The 18,507-nt window shown below is 37.0% G+C and overlaps 3 protein-coding genes across 3 annotated transcripts; 2 read left to right on the top strand and 1 right to left on the bottom strand.

Moving 5' to 3' along the window:
• Nucleotides 1-391: 391 nt before the first annotated feature.
• On the top strand, nt 392-1,783 carry LOC148906194 (uncharacterized). Its single transcript, XM_089039424.1, has 2 exons — nt 392-953; nt 1,020-1,783. The coding sequence occupies exons 1-2, from the start codon at nt 428-430 to the stop codon at nt 1,781-1,783; spliced, it is 1,290 nt and encodes a 429-aa protein (XP_088895550.1). The 5' UTR covers nt 392-427.
• Nucleotides 1,784-3,733: 1,950 nt separating this feature from the next.
• On the bottom strand, nt 3,734-10,600 carry LOC116293769 (uncharacterized). The gene is made up of 12 exons (XM_031701238.2): nt 9,887-10,600; nt 9,222-9,275; nt 8,757-8,849; nt 8,299-8,394; nt 8,010-8,209; nt 7,249-7,379; nt 6,701-6,789; nt 6,525-6,611; nt 5,233-5,517; nt 4,926-5,107; nt 4,261-4,471; nt 3,734-4,098 (listed from the first exon to the last, which is right to left on the bottom strand). Exons 1-12 carry the CDS (start codon nt 10,523-10,525, stop codon nt 3,907-3,909), a joined length of 2,259 nt encoding a protein of 752 aa, XP_031557098.2. The 5' UTR covers nt 10,526-10,600; the 3' UTR covers nt 3,734-3,906.
• Nucleotides 10,601-14,569: 3,969 nt separating this feature from the next.
• On the top strand, nt 14,570-16,992 carry LOC116293710 (neuropeptide receptor 22-like). The gene has a single exon (XM_031701175.2). The coding sequence runs from the start codon at nt 14,956-14,958 to the stop codon at nt 16,096-16,098; it is 1,143 nt and encodes a 380-aa protein (XP_031557035.2). The 5' UTR covers nt 14,570-14,955; the 3' UTR covers nt 16,099-16,992.
• Nucleotides 16,993-18,507: the final 1,515 nt, after the last annotated feature.

The following is an 18,507-nucleotide window of genomic DNA, read 5'->3' as shown; positions in this document are numbered from 1 at the left end:
AATGCATTGCTTTGTCAATAAATGTCATTTGAATCACGAAATAATGAAGTGTTATTGCAAAATCTACAAAGGATCTAAACGAAACAAAGCTTCTGGTAATTCTTTTCCCAGTCGAAGGAAATTACGATTCAGGAAATCCCTCCTTAAGAAATTAAAGTTTCACAAAAAAGCAATAAATGCTGGTTATAGTCGTTGTCAGCCAATATTGAAAAATTATATACCAGGAAAACATGCTTCCAACAGTTTACACCATGTTTACAAGAGTCTCAATCACAGAATAAATCACAGTAAGTTTACCCTAAGCAGAGATGTAGAAAAAAATCCTGGTCCATACACAGTAATAGATCCAAAAAAAACAATTTCTGCTCCATATTCTCAAGGCAACATTGCATTATTTGGTCCAAATGCTGGTCGTCAGTGTGTTGCCATGTCACTATGTGCATTGATATATAACCATAGGAGTGCAATAAGTTCTTCAGTAGACCTAGTAAACACCATGAATATTGGGAATGAGTTATATTCTGTCCTATCAAGATTATACAACCAAGAATTTTTACTGTTGACAGAATTACCCAGTATAGTAACAGTACTAGAAAGCACTTACCAAATGGAATACAGTCCAAGTTATACTGGTAATATGCATGATGTCTCTACTGTTGATTTCCTCTACTGTATGCCCTTAGGTAATGCTTTGCAGATTTTAATAGGAGAAAATTACCATTCATTTCTATTAACTATTCAATGTAGTACGGTAGCTATTTATTGTCATGGTGATGGCAGATTTAGAATATTTGATTCTCATGCTCGGAATTCATATGGCCTCCCTCATCCTCAAGGTACTTGTGTACTCCTAGATGTCGATGACTTTAATGCTTTAATAAATTACTTCCAAAGTTTTTATGACAATTCAACAGGTTCTTTTGAACTCAGGGGAGTGCATATCACAGAAATGTGTGAACAAAACAATGCAAGTGAAAATACCTTTAATCTACCAACCCACATAACTGAACAGAGTGAAGTGATTGGTAAAGGCACAGATGATGATCAACAAAGCCACAACAGTCATAATACAAGTTTCAATGCCTATATGAATGGTATAATTTTGAAATGTTGCTGCGCTATATCATTTTATTGTATTTGTTTTTCTGTTTTAAAAGCCTGTAACTATTGGAATTCAGATACATTGGAATCAATTTCTGATCATGGAAACATGTTTTATACTCGGAGCCTCAACAAAGAGTGCCTTACAATCAATGATTTACCAGCCAGCCTTCAGATATATGATGCAGATATAAGTGTTAAAAATTTTTTACAAAAACAAGGCAAATTGTGCTGCACATCTGCTACAAGCAAATTAGAACTACAGAAGATAATAACAAATAATACAAAAGGCAATACTGGATTTTTAGTATGGCTGTCCAATTCTTGCATTTGTTGCATTTTTCACCATAAATGCCGGACCACCGACTTTTATCTCATAGTGTTATACAATGGGGAATTTGATATGTTTGAAAAAGTAACCAGTGTATCCACCTTAGTACAGAAAATGATTGGTATAACAACACAAACACTTCAAAATGAGTTAGATTACCATATCTTATTTATATCCTGCTCAACTCAATTATCAAACACTGCAAGACAAGGTATCATAAGGAAACACAAATCAAATGCACAAAAAAAGGTTAATGCTGAGAAACGCAAATTAAGCTATGCAAACATGAATCCTGCGCTCCTTTACTTTCACACTTCTACTACTTTCTCACCTTCTTTGTTTTCGACATAGGTAGCCCGAGTAAACGCCAATAAAGGCGTCTAGTTCTTTATTTAAACTCAGATGTCACGCATTGCGTACAATAAGCCTGAAGCGAGATGACGTTTTACCCCCGTCTCTAAACCATAATCCTTTTCACAGTGCTTTTGTTCTTTAGTTGACTATTGTTCCTGTATTCTCTAAGGAATCAAAAAATTTAATATGAAAGAATTTTAAAAACTATTATGGTATAGAGTCGGGGGTAAAACGTCATCTCGCTTCAGGCTCATTGCGGGTCCGATGATTTTGCTCATTTGCATACTATATCACGGAACGGCTGTCACGTTTCATGCTAATTAACCTCAAGGAATTACAAAGAATAAGGCCCCGTCCACACTATGCCGGATAAATTTGAATCCGCAACTTTCACACCGAAACCGAAAAAAACGTTTTCGGTCCACACATGAAAACAGATAAAATGTTTCGCGTCCACACTAGTCCGATCAGAGGCGGCAAATACGCTTCATTGCACATCAGACCATCATTTAGGTAGAGAAGAGCGGATTTTGAAAAAAACCCACTAAACGGCCTCAAATACCTCAATAGAAGACTGAACAGAGTAAAAGCAACAACTGCAGCACGTTTTGAGGCTAATTGTTGAGTGAAACATTTTATTTTCGTAACTTTATCATAACTCCCATACATTCCCTTATAAACCATACACAGGAACCTTGTTTGGGCTGCCTGTGAGCGAACCCTTTTGAGGTTTGGAGTCAAGGAAGCAAACCGCGCGAGGCCTGGGACCAAAATTGTTCACGGGAAATCTTGAAAGTTGTTGTTGGCGCGGATAGTCATGGCATAATTAATGGCGGGGAAAAATGATGAAAACGTTTACACAAGCTCAAGGACTTAAGGCGATTCTGGACTTGTAAAACTATAACGCAACTATAAGGCGGCCATGACCTAGTTTTGAGTGCAATTGTACGCGATGGATAGACTCCTAATTTCCGGTTCCCTTTTCCGATGTCTTTTAGTCACTCACACGGCCCGTACTGGCACTGCTATTTGGTGTGCTTGGTTGATTTGGCCAAGCGAGGATAATAGTTTAATGCGGATTCCAAAAACTATGCCACCCACACTCCTATTTAAATCACTTATGAAATAATGACAATCGTTTGTCAAGTCATATTAAACCTTAGAGTGCAAACCATACGACATCCGTGAAATAGTATTAATTATTACAGAATAGGACCAATTAAACAACTGGACACAAAAGAAATACATGTGTTTAGTGCTATTTAGTTTTGTGCTATTCTATTCCACGGATATGTGGTTTGCACTCTGTTTCTGAGCACTTTTAAAAGCCAGAACCAAGAACCGAAAAGGCCTAATAGAAAACACGATTAATAACACATTTTTTTAATGTATATATTTTCCTTGTATTAGAAATTCCGAGGTTGAGGTTCCCTGCTAGCAGTGTTTCCTTCGTTGGCTATTCTTGGGAGAGGGAGACTCTGCTAGCAGGGAAAGGTTAAGGAAAAACCTGGACGGAGTTGGCATTCCAGTGCATGGTTGAAATGTTATTTCCAAGGCCCACAATGCACTGCAATGTCAATTCGACCTAGTTTTTTCCTCAACTTCGGAATGGCTATTATGTACAGATCACAGGCACGCAATAATCACTTCAGAACAACAGCATTTCAGCTTAAGACCACCTTAAGTTGTTTGCGTGAAATGAAAACAGTTGTTGCGTGGGGGAAAAAATGATGCGCTGCTTGCACTGACCGATGGATGTTGCGCTAGGGTACACTAGTACTACTTTACTCTTACACACATATGCATTATACATTATATCAATTCTACTTATAAATTTTTAGCAATTTTCACTACGTAATTTTTTAAATTACTATAATGGACTTTTTTTCAAATATTCCAAGATATTTGTTCGTCGTTTTTGGGGGGGGGGGGGGGGGGGGGGGGGGGGAGGGGGGGGAGGGGGGTATGATTACACCCGGGCATGAATTATAATGTGATATATAGTTGAGTTACACTCATTTTCAATATCAACACTCAGTATAGCACGGCGTCAAAACAAATTAGGCCTGGCCTTTATACGACCCTATACGACTATAAGACCTTATAAAACCTAATACAAGCTATACTCGAAAGTGACCTTCATTGTGACCAGGATCTGAGGAGGTTCGCACGTCAATCGGGGACAGGAGTGGTGACCTTTCACTTGCTGTTGGGATTTCTTCGTATCCAGTGATATTTCTGCTGGTGGCGTTAGTACTCAAGCCATTCCATTCGGGTAGGCTGTGATTTCTTATGTAGCTTTGCGTTACGGTCTGCAAAATTAGCAGACAACTTTGAGCATGAAAACTGACCTTCTACCCTCCGTTCTGTTGCCTCTGAAAAATTCTCCTCCCCTCCCTCTTTCCCTTCCTCCTCCTCTCCCCCTCCCCCTCCTTTTCCCAAAGCGCCCGGCTACGCAGCCTACATAACATTACCTGTAATATCCTTGGACTTGCTTCTGGAAGCGTATTGCTTATCTCGTGAGAGAGGAAGTTACAGGAGTGGGAGAAAGAGCGGTTCATATATACGAGGAAACCAAGGGCGAGGAAAGGCAGTGGTGCTAGTAATATCGGCATAACAACCATCTTCTTCAGACCAAATATGCCAGTCATCACAAGGTGGAATACCATCAAGCAGACGATTATCCTGAAATGTAATCAATCATCGCCATTACTATCATCAGTTGTCATTCAACTTCACTGCCCTTCTCATCACCACCATTAGTAATCATCACCATCAATCGCATCATTCAATACACAGTTCAGTATCACAATAGAGCAGTTTTCGTATGACTGTGAAAAAGTGAAAAAGTCGGTGCCGTATGCCTTGCCGCGACCGTTATGTTTTCTAGAATTTTGATTGGGGAATTTGTTCTTGCACAATGTAATTGGTCTGGCAGTACCATGACCTTTGTGTGACGGTGCCTGCGCCGTACGTGTTCATGCCGTACTTTGGGTATTTGATTGGATGGAGAGTATATTCTCATTTAAAGTGATTTGTCTGGTGTATTCCTTGTCGTGTCACGACCGTGTTCGTGCCGTGGGAGCTTTTCTAAGTCATATGAAAACTGCTCTTTGGCATCATGATTCCGGTGGATTACCTGTTAAAGATGGCAGGCCACATCAGCCCTCCACTGCTATGCGTAGGTATGTAGACACATAACAGTTGGTACATCCATACCACGTAACCAAACACAAAGTACAACAACACGAAAATCGACACTATCGGTGCCATAACAGAATAACACAGGCCAATTATCAGAATCAACAGGTGATCTGCAAACTACAAAAGAGAGAGAATGACATTTTCTTTTTTTTTCCTATTGATGGGAAGTCCCCCTTCAAATTCCCCTCACCCTACCCCTCTTGGGCCGCTGTGCTAGATAGAAAGACAGTTACCAAACATACCAAAGCATCATAAGCAGCAGGTGGTGGTCTCCAGATTTCACGATCCTCTCTGGGAGTAAGTGTGAAGAATTTTCTCTTGAAGGCAACAAATAACAAAGGGAAAGGCCTCAAGAGTTCAATGGGATAAACAGTGAACGAACACAGCATCAGGTATGATATAAAAAACGTTGACTGGGAAGGAAGGGTCGTGCTAAGATATCTTGGAATCAAACTAGGATCATTGCTCATTTCTTTTAACTTATTCAAGGCTGAGCCAGCAGTAAGGAAAAGAAATTGGTTGATAACCTAAATAAAAAAATTTAAAAAATTAGATAAGCATTATTGGGACTTGCCATTATTTTAAGGGTGGGGGGTTGGGGCAAATTAACACCAAGCATGTTTTATATTTGCTACAATTCTTGGTCTAATCCAAATTTTATCAAAACAACGTCTGCGCTCATCAATTCTCTACTTTCACATCCCCATAATGCCTTGCATCTTTGGGGGGTAACCAATCAAAAAACTGTCCCAAATTGAAAGGTTTCTTAATTGAATTTATACTATACCTGCTTTTATCTGTACAATACTGATTATCAGTTTATTCCAAGTTATTTTTGTGTGTACAGAAAATGAAGAGTTTTGGTTTTACAGAAAATGTATTGACTTACGAAAAAATGTTTAAAATTTACCTTAAACGACTTCAAGCTTCTATCTTTTTCTGTTTTATACTACTTCATTTTATTATTGGATACCAAACAAGGTATTGCCAACATTGTCTGATCAGCCTTCAGCAAAATAAGTGGGCTTTTACCCTCTGGTTACCCCCCAAAGATGCAAAGTATTATGGGGATGTGAAAGTAGAGTATGTCAGGGATAACCAGAGAATCCATAGAAAAAACCCTTGAATAAGCTTATAGGGAGAGACCTAATAAGAAAAAACTTGTCACCAGCTCAACAAGGCCGAACTGAAAGCATGTGAAAAAAACTTTACATATGTGGGAAGCCAAGTCCAGGACTCAAACACGAGACCCCAGAGGTGAGGACAAGTGCATTAGCCTTATGCCTCCCACTTCATACCATGTTCCGTGAAGAAATGGGACTAACATAGACATTGACTCCTTTATACTGTATATATATACATATATATAAATAGCTTGAGTTTTTCAATTTTATTATCTCTTTTTAATTGCAAGTCAAGTTTTAATAAAGTTATTATTATTATTATTATATCATTAAATAAAGTTAAAAGCAATTAAAATCCAGTCCCTTTGTTTCGTTCTTATTGGCAGGATTATATTAATGGTTACACTTACCTTGAATATAAATAGCTTCTTGAGGGTTGAAATTTCTGCTTGACTCATGGATGCAAATCCTTGCTTGCTTGACAAGAACCTCATAAACTTTAAAATAACGGAATTGAAAAGTATATTAGATGGAAACATCATTCATGACATTTATATTTTAATGGTCATTTAAAATGTCAACCTACCATTGGCAAAATTGCAAAGAAAATCAACAAAGCCAAGCCAGATAAGAATCCTTCGATAAAACTTACAACAACTGGTGGCAAGCTTTCAACTGAAACAGAAAGTGAACATGTTATTATTAGCAGAAATATAGAGGTGGATGAAAGGATGGGTGGATAGATGGATGAATGGACAGATGGACAGGTTAGTTGATGGACAGAAAGATGGCAGGACGAATGGAAAGATTGATGGATAAACGGAAAGATTGATGGATAAATGGAAAGATGGGTGGATGAATGGAAAGATGGATGAATGAATGGAAAGATGGGTGGATGAATGGAAAGATGGATGGATAAATGGAAAGTTGGGTGGATGAATGGAAAGATGGATGAATGAATGGAAAGATGGGTGCATGAATGCAAAGATGGTAGGACAAATGGAAAGATGGATGGATGGAAAAATTAGTAGATGGAAGGAAAGATGGCAGGATGAACGGAAAGATGGGTCAATGAATGGAAAAATGGGTGGTTTAGATTAACGACTGGTGCAACAAATCTGCTATTATACATACGGTGTGACAAGAAGGGAAATTTTCTCTCCAAGTTTTGCAGGGCAATAAGTGAAGATACAAATCCAACAGGAATGAAATAGAACATCACAGTAAGCATGACTATTAATGTTATAACCAAAGCCCGGAATTTCCTGCAAAATTAAGTAAGAGTAGGCACACTTTTTGTTAAGCTATATACAAACTGCCGTCCTATAACTGGGGTTAATGATTTGGTTATTTTATCACCAATCACTACTGCAAATACAGCAGTGATGCAGCTCAACGGGATTAAACTAAAAGCATGTAAAGGTTTCTCTGGCAGCTGCTATACATTCCATGTACAAACTCTTGAACACAGCTGTAATCAGTTTGAATTAGTTATGGTTCATGCCAGAAAAACCAGCTTAGAGTTGGTTAGAAAGAAAACCAATCAATAGACCATTCCACAGATCCCGGGGCTCAACCTCAGCCTCGTCAGTGTGTAATGTATTCCTTAGAAATTGCTAAATTTTTAAGTGTTTCAATTATTGTTCATTGATGTGTAAATTCCTTTCATTACTGCGGACTGAAGTCAAATTCTAAAGTAACGGTATCCGTTAAATGGCCTATTCAACTCACATCTACAAACTGATAGACTACGAAAGGCATGCATTTGACCATTACCCAAACTGACTTCCCTATACTACAAGGCTTGCTGATGTCATGAAATAACACTTGACCAGAAACAGTTGCACTGAAGGAAAGAAGGAGTGTAAAAATATTCTGAAAACAAGTTATTTTACCTTTTTGCAGGAATTAACATCAGGTTGTCCCATATCACATCATTTGAGGCAGGAGCTGGCATTGAATTTTTTTTCTTTCGAAAGGCAGATTTTCTCAATAGGGATTCAGTAGCAAACTTAAGAGACTTGAAAATGACAAATGAACAAGGCAGTACAGAGTGTTTTTTATGCAACTCTGCTTCAAGTTTAACCTGGAGATCCTTGTAAGATAAATAATGATGCATCAGAAACACTAAATACGCCCTAAAAACTGAAGTAAAAAGATGTTACAAGCCAATTTAACACTAACCTCTAGCCTCTTTTCATAGTATGTTATGGAATCTCCAATAGAATGACCCTGGTTGGACCTATGTGAAGGTCTTTTACCTGTCTTCTCAAAAACAAACTGAAAATATACAATCATTCTATTATTAAACCTAGTTTCAATCTAAATCTCAATTTCAAAAAATTTCCCCCAATCAGAATTATGCTCTTTGGTCCCTTTTAAGGCATTGGATATCTAATGGACAAGAGAAATTCTCCCTATTGTAAGTGCATCCATATTAAGCTAGATGGGCTGAATGAGACAACAGTCTCAACAAGGACCAATAAAATATATTATTAAAGTACATAAAGGTATATGGTAAACTACCATAATTAATATATTTTGATCGATGACAGTCTACTGCCTAATTTTTGTTTATCCACATTTATGAACAAATGAATATGAACTAAAATGAATATGAACTATCAAAATTATCAATGCACCTTTGCTTTTTCTAGCTTTAGCACGAGCTCATCATGGATTGAAATCATTTTTTCCCACCTACGAAGATCTTCAACCACGGCCACATCTTCAACCTAGGACAATAACACAACATCATCTAACACAGAGCTCTATAGAAACATTATTTTCATATTCCTTTTTAATGTTTTTGCTCACCATATTTTAGAAGACATTGTGCTGAGGTTTGCTGAATATACAGCCTTCTAAGTTAGTATTATACAGAGGTCTGCTTTAGTTTCTCTATATTAATTTGTGTCATTTGACCTTTTAAACCCTCTTAAGAAGCAGTGCCGTTTGAGTCAAAGAGCTAATGGTATGATCACATTGAACATTAGCTGCTTACTCGGGGATTATCAGTACTTAGGAGATGAATAAATTTGCATTAAATCACATTTTATATTACTTTTATGGCATTAATGGTATACGGTTGGCATGTATTCACTCACCTGACTAGGAAATAATTCATCGACGTATGTCTTCATGTTTTCCTCCTTGCGAAGCTATGAATGAGATATATATATTTATCCATTAGGTACTTAATTTATAAGTTAGATAAATTTGTTATGGAAATAAGCTTAATGAAAAAACGAAAATAACAACTGGAATCTACTGTAGTAGTAAATAAATTTTCAAAAGCCTAGCCATATAAAAAATGAAAATGGGAATTGAAAAAATGGACAACAAATAAGAAAACAAACAAATTATAAGATACCAAATATTTCAAAATATTCTTAGGCCCTGGCTAAAAGAGGAAACAGAAACATGTTTACCGCACATGTTTCCTCAATGTTTCCCACTTTAGCCACATGCGAAACATTGCTGCATGCAACAAATTTTGTTTTGCTTCCAAGACACAAAAAATATTTTTGCTGTGCGGCAAAAACATTTCATGTTTCCAAGACGCATGGAAACATTGTTTCCTGATGTTTCCTGACAGTTTTGCCACCTCAGGAAACATTTAGGGAAACATGTTTCCTCATTTAGCCAGGGCCTTAGGCTTTAAACCTTTCAGTTAATTACTACTTTCCTTCCATCCAACATTCATTATCAACCACTTAAAAATAAATGGAAAATAAAAGGAATAGAAAATTGGGTATAATTAACTCTTTACCCTTTTTGGTAGATCTCTGAGCAGCACAGCATACTGATGGTCAAGTCCTTTTGCTAAATACTCTTGTCTATAAACAACAAACACTCTCCACTCCTCATACAACATGTAGAATATAACGAGAGTATAGACCCAAACAGCTACAAAATGGGCCCACATTTTTGAAGAGTTCTCTTTGAGGTTAGACATAGTCAGCTTAGAAAGGCCTGCCAAGCCAACACCGCCGTACACGTTCAAAGGGAGCAAAACAGCTAATCCATAAGGCAGTAACACAAACGAAATTTTAACACAGAGCCTCATAAATCTTATATAAACCAGAGCATCAATCCCAGCGTAGTTGAAAACGTCATCGTCTTTGGCCATTAAAGCGGGGATAAACCAGGACACGAGGGAACGAGGTAGTTTACCCAGAGGAAATCTTGTATCAAGTAACAGCAAACGTGGAGTATAGATATACTTGAGTTTGGTTCTTAGGAGTGAAAAGAGTAGGAGAGCTATAATTGCTATCAATCCATTGATTCCAAGAGATACAAGAAAGGATGTCACACTGGTCTCGTGAGGTTTACTTCCGGCTGAACGATTTGGATGTGAAGTTAGTGCAATAGTCGAAATATTATCTGATAACTCCATTGTGGGAATCATTAAGATATTTTAGAGGTTTTCTTGCTAAAAAATTGGCTTAAAAAGTCAAAAATCAAACTTTGTTTTTTTTCAATTGCAAATGAGTAGGGTCTGGGTACGAGAATGAACTAATTCTTTAACATTGTCGTGCCCAGACCCTACTCATTTAACTGAAAATTGAATTATGAAGAATGAACGAATGAACGAATGAACGAATGAACGAATGAACGAATGAACGAATGAACGAATGAACGAATGAACGAATGAACGAATGAACGAATGAACGAATGAACGAATGAACGAATGAACGAATGAACGAATGAACGAATGAACGAATGAACGAATGAACGAATGAACGAATGAACGAATGAACGAATGAACGAATGAACGATAGAACGAATGAACGAATGAACGAATTAACTAATGAACGAATGAACGAATGAACGAATGAACGAATGATCGAGTATCTGGTTTCTAGCTGGTTCGGTACGACGACATGACATTAATTCCCTCGATCATAATTTCTTCATTTTTCACATCTAGAAAACACATTAGCACGAATCTATAATTATCGGTGGCATTCATGAAAGTGAAAAATCTTATTAAAAAATTTCAGTTTGAATGGCTGAATTAAATGAATGAAAAATTAGTCACGCCTTTGATGCTTGAGATTCTAGAAGGTACCTAAATGGTACATTAATTTAACAGACCACTTGCGCAAGAAATATTATGTAATTAGCACAGAGAATCGAAGCCATAACAAGTGATCATTTCGTCTTCTGCAAACACTTTAATTGCACGGAAGTTCACTAAAAAGTGAAGAACAATTTCATTTCTTGAGCCTTCCAGATCAAATTCAAACTCTTCAAATTCCAGATGATGAATGGTTTTTGATTTCTCTCTTCTAGATTAACTCTAGTTCATTGGTCTTAAAATACCAAGAATGACAAAAAGCATTGCCCACAAAAGCAAGAGTACCAGAGCATCAATATCAGTGGCTACATGCTTGGAAAGAAAACTGTGGCTCTAAGTAGATTACTAATAAGATTTATAATGGTTAGTACTAAAAGCATTTCTCCGCTTGTTACTGAAGTAATATATGGGAGATTAAGTGCTTCTTGTCATGTAGGCTATACTTTGCTTCTTTTTTACAGATCATATGTATATAAAACGATTGTAGCAAAGCTGTAGTGTACAATAGCTTTACGTTTGTTTACTGGTCAATTTTTGGTACTTTTAAGTCAACCCAAAAAAAATTAAGAAATTTTTTTGTTTGTATCGAAGTGAATAATAGACTGTAAACTTATTCAGTAAAATAATGAATTCATTATTTGTAAAATAAGGAAAAAGAATCGTAAATAAGTGTAATATGCCGTAGTTCAAGACAGTCGAACTAGAAATATTAATTTATCAATTTTGTAAACAAGGATTTCAAGCCGAGAAGATAGCGATGATTTCGAAGCGATTATTTTTAAGAATTTTGAAGGAAAATTCCTTTCTTTTGTCTTCTAATGTATTCCTTCCTCACTGAGTTGCAAGAGTTCCTTCTCCCTGTGGCAACCTTGTTGCAACTAGGGACTCGCAACTAGGTGTATTTATTTATTTATATTTACTTTTATATAGGATATTTAAATTTAATTATGTTATTATTATATTAAGTATTCAAGGGTAGGGGTAGATCTCATAAATTTTAATCATATTTTAGATTGTATTGTAGTAGATAGGAGGTCCACATCAGCGGAAGCTTGTTACAAATAATGTATGTATGTATGTAAGGAACTTCATGGGCAATAGCTTGTTTTGGTTAACTATTCATGATTCATCTGCTCGAGCAGTATTTTCTGCACGAACAAGCGAATATCGATGAGGAGAACAGGGTCTCAAGAGTCAGAATTACGATAAGCGATAGTATAAACAAATAAGCCTTTTCACATGCAGTTTAAGAATCGATTCCACTGCGCATGTGATTTTATCCCGAATTTCTACCTTCTTTTGTCTAAACCTTCTTTTGTTCTTAATCAAACAAAAGAAGGTGAGAAATTCGGGATAAAATGGCATGCGCAGTGGAATCGATTCTTAAACTATGAAAAAGGCTTATTCATTCAGCATGACTCGTTATTCTCTTGAACTTGACAGTATATAGTCTTATAGCCTATATTTATGTATTTATATTAAGTGTACGTTTTGGCTTCAAAGTCTATTCACAAAGGAACATGAGGTACATAGCAATATTTATTTTAAGATTCTATTTGATTTAAGAAGCAAAATAAATAATTTGCTACGCCGCACATTCCAGGGTTTGATCTCAGTTGCCGTTCGAAGCGTTTTGATCTCCTTTAATTTTTCTTCAAAAAAATGGTGATTCATTAAAAAATATCGATAAATTATAAAATGTAAAGAAATTATGAGAGAGGTTTTGAGCAAATGTTAGCCTGTATTTACGTTTTTTTTATCTTAAAGCGAGCCGTGTGAATGTGCATGCATTTTTAAAACGTGGTTAAACAACAAGCTAATTATCCGGAGTCCGGAACTGGAATTGGAGTTCCAGATTGAGTTTGATAAGTATGGCATAAAACAGTTTTTAAGACTGTAGTTCGAAATTTTACAACTTGATTTTACTCCAGCCACGAAAGGTCAAGCCTACAGTTTCAAATGCTTGATTACAATTTTTATCTTTTGGCGATTACGGTAACCCCTATGTAATTTTCGATAGTTTTCACAATTATTTCCATTCAATACGTGGTTTACAACTCATAAGGCGGATGTTTTATTTTTCGTGGTGTAGTGTCTTCTAGTCGTCTTTATGGCTCCTTAAGGTGTACGCGGAGAATCATGCAGTATATATTTGAGCTTTCAATATGTTTAGACGTAATATCATCATATGACTCATAAATGGTCTAAATTCGATAAACGATGATTTAAGCTCCGTTTACACTAGCGATTTTTGCGGCGATTTTTTCTGCGATTTATTTTTTGCGATTTTGTCCATAATAAATAATGGTAAAGAATTTCCTTTTAAGGTTTTTTTCAGGATACCAAGATTTTCCTAGACGAATGTCTCTTTTGTAGGATGAGACAAAAGATTTCATATTGCCGAAATTTGCCACAAAAATCGCAGCAAAAATCACTGCAAAAATCGCCAATGTAAACGGGGCTTTATAGTCCAAAGATAAACGCCCTGGGAATGCCGCGAGACATATAAATGGAGTACTTAAGAAATCTCTGAGAATAAAATAAGAATTTAATTAGTATTGAGTGAGAGAGTATAGTCTTCAACTGCTCTTGTGATTCAGTCGTGAAACAGAAAAATAAATAGCTCGCTTTGTGTTTGGTTTCTGGATCCGAGGTGTAAACCATTCCAAGGCAAGAATTAATAAAGTGATGTGAAGTCTAAATAGATCTAAATAGTTCTAAATTACAGAAGGTATACATTGGCTTTCCATGTAACAACCAGCAACCCCTTAGAACTGTTAATCGTTCGTTTTTGCTTGATTTTAAAGTTATATTTCTCGACATTTCTCTCGTTGAAAACCACTACTACCCAAGTGCTTTGTACCGGATGCTAACAGCACACCACAGGGGGCAAGCCAGTTTTTCATGGCTGTTTTCTTTGGAAAAAAAATATTTTGCTTTCTTTTAAGTTTTTTTTTGAGTGTTCTCAGTGGCATTCAATCCCTTGCAGATAGAACAGTTGGCAAGTACTTTTATTATTGTATTTTCCTTAGTAAAGAACAGAATAGCTATTTCTTCGGCGGACATAAAAAATGCTGCTTTCCGCTGGCTTCTCGTCTTTTCTTGAGTGTCCTGCAAGTGCTTTTTTGTGCCAGCAGCCAGGTGAGTCAATATACATATATATATTGTTGGAGCTCAACCATAGTCAGTTAAATCAGCTCCCTTGAGATATGAATAACAATGAAACAGCCGCCACATTCGTTTATTTAAATGAAAAGCTAATGAGGAATGCTTTGTTATCTTTAATAATCTTGGCGGCTATATATGACGTAACATGCATCCTAAAAACAGAAACTTTGCTTCAAAGCCAAAACTACCTTTAATTTACCTAATTCACTTGGTGCGTAGATCCTCGAGTATTAGATGTGCTTGAATTTATCATAAAATGCTACGGCGAATCCTAAGAAAAGACTCCTTGAATAGATAATCAAAATGTTCTAGTGACAGATTGACATAAAGCTAAATAATTACACCCTGTACAGAATGTTTTCTTTCCTTGCGGCGACAGATCGAAGAGAAAAGTTTTTAGTCACGGTGGCGTCGTAATCTGTCTTGAGATTTTCAATGTGTTTTTTCTTTATACCGAATCGTCGAGACTCGCTGACTCAAGCAACCCCGCCGCGTTGGTTTCGTTTCAAGTTTTTTTCGAAAGTAACTACACATTGTTTCCTCTTTGACTAACCTCAACTCCAAAGCAAGCATATTTGCTGATTCGTACCATGGAGCAGCAAAATGGATCAACGAATGCTTCTGCGAATATGTTCTCAAGTAACTGCTGGTTTAATGCATTTTCGTCGAACGAAAGCCTGATTCAAATCGTCGCTTTCTTCACGATCCTCGTCCTGTCTTTGGTCGGAAATATCATGATCCTTTGCGTGGTGTTGAGGAAAAAACTACGAAGAAACAATGACTTGTTCTTAATGAACATGGCTATTTCTGATCTTATCATTCCCCTCGTAATCCTACCAAGGGAAATTACAGTTTATTACACGAAAGATTTTGCTTGGCCAATTGATGATGTGTGGGGCGACCTTTCTTGTAAGATTTACGCCTTCCTTGAGAGCGTTTCCCCAAGTGTGTCTGTTCAAACGCTTATCTGCATGACGATCGATCGATTCTATGCCATAGTTTTCCCAATAAAAATCAATATGTTATCGCCAACAACTCGAAAAATTATGATTTTTTCAACATGGGCAATAGCTAGCGTAGTAAACTCTCCTTTCTTATGCTTCACTCGTGTTATAGGAGGCGCGCAAGGAGACAAGGAGTGCATTCTTGAATGGAGTGACTCGCCGAGCGTATCCCAACAAGCCAATAACATATATACCATCTTTATTCTGCTTTTTCATTTTCTTATTCCTATGGTAATGCTAACTTTGCTTTATTCTATCATCTGTGTGAAGCTGAAGGCCAAGAACGAGGCGCATTCATCAGACATGGCTAAAAGAAGGATGCAAACAGCACGCCGCGTCACCATCATGACCATCATTATCGTTGGTCTATTTGGTTTACTGTGGGGCCCCTTTTTTACTATCATGCTTCTGCTTGCATTTTACTGGAAATGGAATCTCCCTCCGATCTGTTCTTGGCCAAAGATTATGCTAACTGTGAGATTCTTAACATTTTCGCACGCGGCTGTCAACCCGTTCGTATGTTTTATCTTCATTGAAAAATATCGACGACAGATAACCGTGGCTGTAGAAAAAGCTAGAGGTTTAACGGCTAATTTTATAGAAATGAAAAGAATCGTAGTACGAACTTCACAGTCGTTTACCCTCACGGATTTGAATGAAACTCAAGTAGTTGATAGATCTCCAGCCACTTTGCACACAAGTCGTACTGACTGTACCGACCGCTACTGATATACAATCATGAAAAGGTGGAAATCAGGAAAAATATAAAATCATCACGAAAAAGGTTGAAATCAGGGGAAATCGTTGTGATGGGGAGGTCTCAGATCAAATGTAAAAACAAATTACGAAAATGGCATAAGGCCACATGTAAAGCAAGGCAATGCCTGAAAGTTCTCTCTTTGAAACATGCTTAAACTTTGAGGCGTCGTCCGAGCAAAAAGAACCAAGAAAAAAATTGATCAAAGAATATTGGACTGCATAATGGTGTTCAAGTATCCGAAACTTGGTGTGGCCTTCATCCAAAGCTAAAAAAATATCATTATGAACTGTTGTTAGTGAAATTAGCTTCTCAGTGCGGTGAACTGTTCAGCTGTTGAAACGTTTAAGTGGCATTCCAAGCCATTATCCTTTTCTAAAGTTTTCACTTTTGGATTAAAACTGAAAAGAATCAGTTGTTTTCTCAGTTATGGATGGAAACAATATGCAAAGACTTAGAAAAGCAGTTTTAACTTACGCCCATCCTTTCCTAAATCAAAATACTAAACTGAGCTTCAGGGGGAAGATAACAAAGCGGTAAAGAAGATCTTCGTATGGGGAATGGCAAGTTAATCATAAAATGCGATCATAAAAGCGCTTTTTAAATCGGTTTCAAGACACAAAAATACGTGTAAATCTTGAGTTGGGTTAAAAAGTGTGAGAGTGTATTTTTTTCCAAGTGACGTCCATGCATAGATCAAGAGAAAAAAACAACTTAAAATTAATTATGAATGCTATATATAAACTTGATGTTTGGAAGAGCTATATAATTTGATTTGGAGTATCGTTAATGGCTAGCGTTCTAAATGGCCATAAATATATATTTTTCCAATTAGCACGAGACCGAAAAATATTTTTGCACTAGCAAAACAGCACGTGATATTCAAGTTATTAAATATACGAATTTGTACATTTTTGATTGGATTAGAGAGAAAAGCTATTGTTTATCTTTAAATTTTGCTTTTTCATCTTATCCTTAACGTGAAGCTTTCGAATTCAATAATCTAAAGCCTGCTTTTGAAAAATAATGAAAAAACTAAGCCGCCTTCCGGCATATTTTTATTTTGAACGACAGATATACTCAAGTACTAAAGAGGGATAATGAATTGGAAAAATAAAGCTATTAAGCCTGCAAGAGACCATTAGGTCAACATATGCTATTCATGGCAAGTATCTCAAGTACTAGTAAACGCGCGTGCGACTAAAACCGGCGAAGCTTCGCTGGCCGGTTTTTGGTGACTTCTAGTTACACAAACCTCCATTCGATTCTCTTTTGTCAAAGCGTTGATTTTTCATTACTTGCGGTTACGCAAGTGTTGACGTCTGAGGTACTTCACAAACTTAATTATTGAATTCTTCGATTGCACCTTCGGTTATCGTGGCCATGTGGTTGCAAGGGCGGATCCAGGGGGGCAAAAGGGGACTGAAGTCCCCCTTGAGCAGAAAAAAACTAAAAACAAAACTGAAGAATTAGATGTTTTTTGTTTGTTTTCCGTTGTGTTGACGGAAGAAACTCAATTAGCCCCCCCCCCCCCCCCCCCCTAAAAGATCCGCCCTTGGGTTGTTGCCATTTATTAACAAAAGATTTCTCATTTGCATCCATTTTTAACGGCACCGCAATGGCCGCTATTTTTTGTCTTTTGACTCTCTTGGAAATGCTTGCAGTCCATCAATACGGAAGCCACCAGTATGAATTTCGAGTTTTGAAAAAGGAAGTTACTTAACCGAAAACTCCATAAACTAGAAGCGAACATGACAATTCAAACAGGAACTTGGGATTAAGCTTTACAACATAACTAATAAGAAATAATTAACTAGGGGTAACCTCAGGTTAGGAAGTGCGGGCTTAGAACATTGGTGGAAGATATTCTTAATTTATTTGAGAGGCTTGAGTAGCTATTAGTATATGGAGAGGCAGATGCAAGTGAGTATTTAGTGATTTGGTTGGCCTGCTTAGGAAGGTTATCCCTGCGGATTGAATTCCCTCACGTACGCGTGAAAACCTATTTGAGCACTGGCCTAATCTTGTAAGTATGCATTCCTCGCATTCTTTACATTCCACTTGGAAGCCGAAAACTCTGAAAAGCTGTCTAGTCTCTCGTATTCCGCGAGCCCAGGCCCCTTGGCGTTTTCTCGTCAAGATTATGCTTGCGTGCTCCTTTTGTCGCCCGCAATTAAGGACAAGTGGATGCGTGGAAAAATACTTTGATTCCGTCTTGTTTCTGACTTGTGACCGATTATCTCCCCTATAATTTACGTGCAATAGAATTAATTTTGAAGCCATTTTTGCTGTGTGCTTATTAAGTCAATCCTAATAAGAATCATGTGTGTTGAGAAAGTGGCAGTCATTCAGTACGTCATCATCGCAAACAAGAGAATATG

The sequence above is a fragment of the Actinia tenebrosa genome, unplaced genomic scaffold (genome assembly GCF_029948245.1).
Source record: "Actinia tenebrosa isolate PJP-AT-01 unplaced genomic scaffold, QUT_ActTen_1.0 PGA_scaffold6__47_contigs__length_16458017, whole genome shotgun sequence".
Taxonomy (NCBI): domain Eukaryota; kingdom Metazoa; phylum Cnidaria; class Anthozoa; order Actiniaria; family Actiniidae; genus Actinia; species Actinia tenebrosa.
Note: the sequence above shows the minus strand (reverse complement) of the source record. Positions and strands in the feature narration are given on the sequence as shown.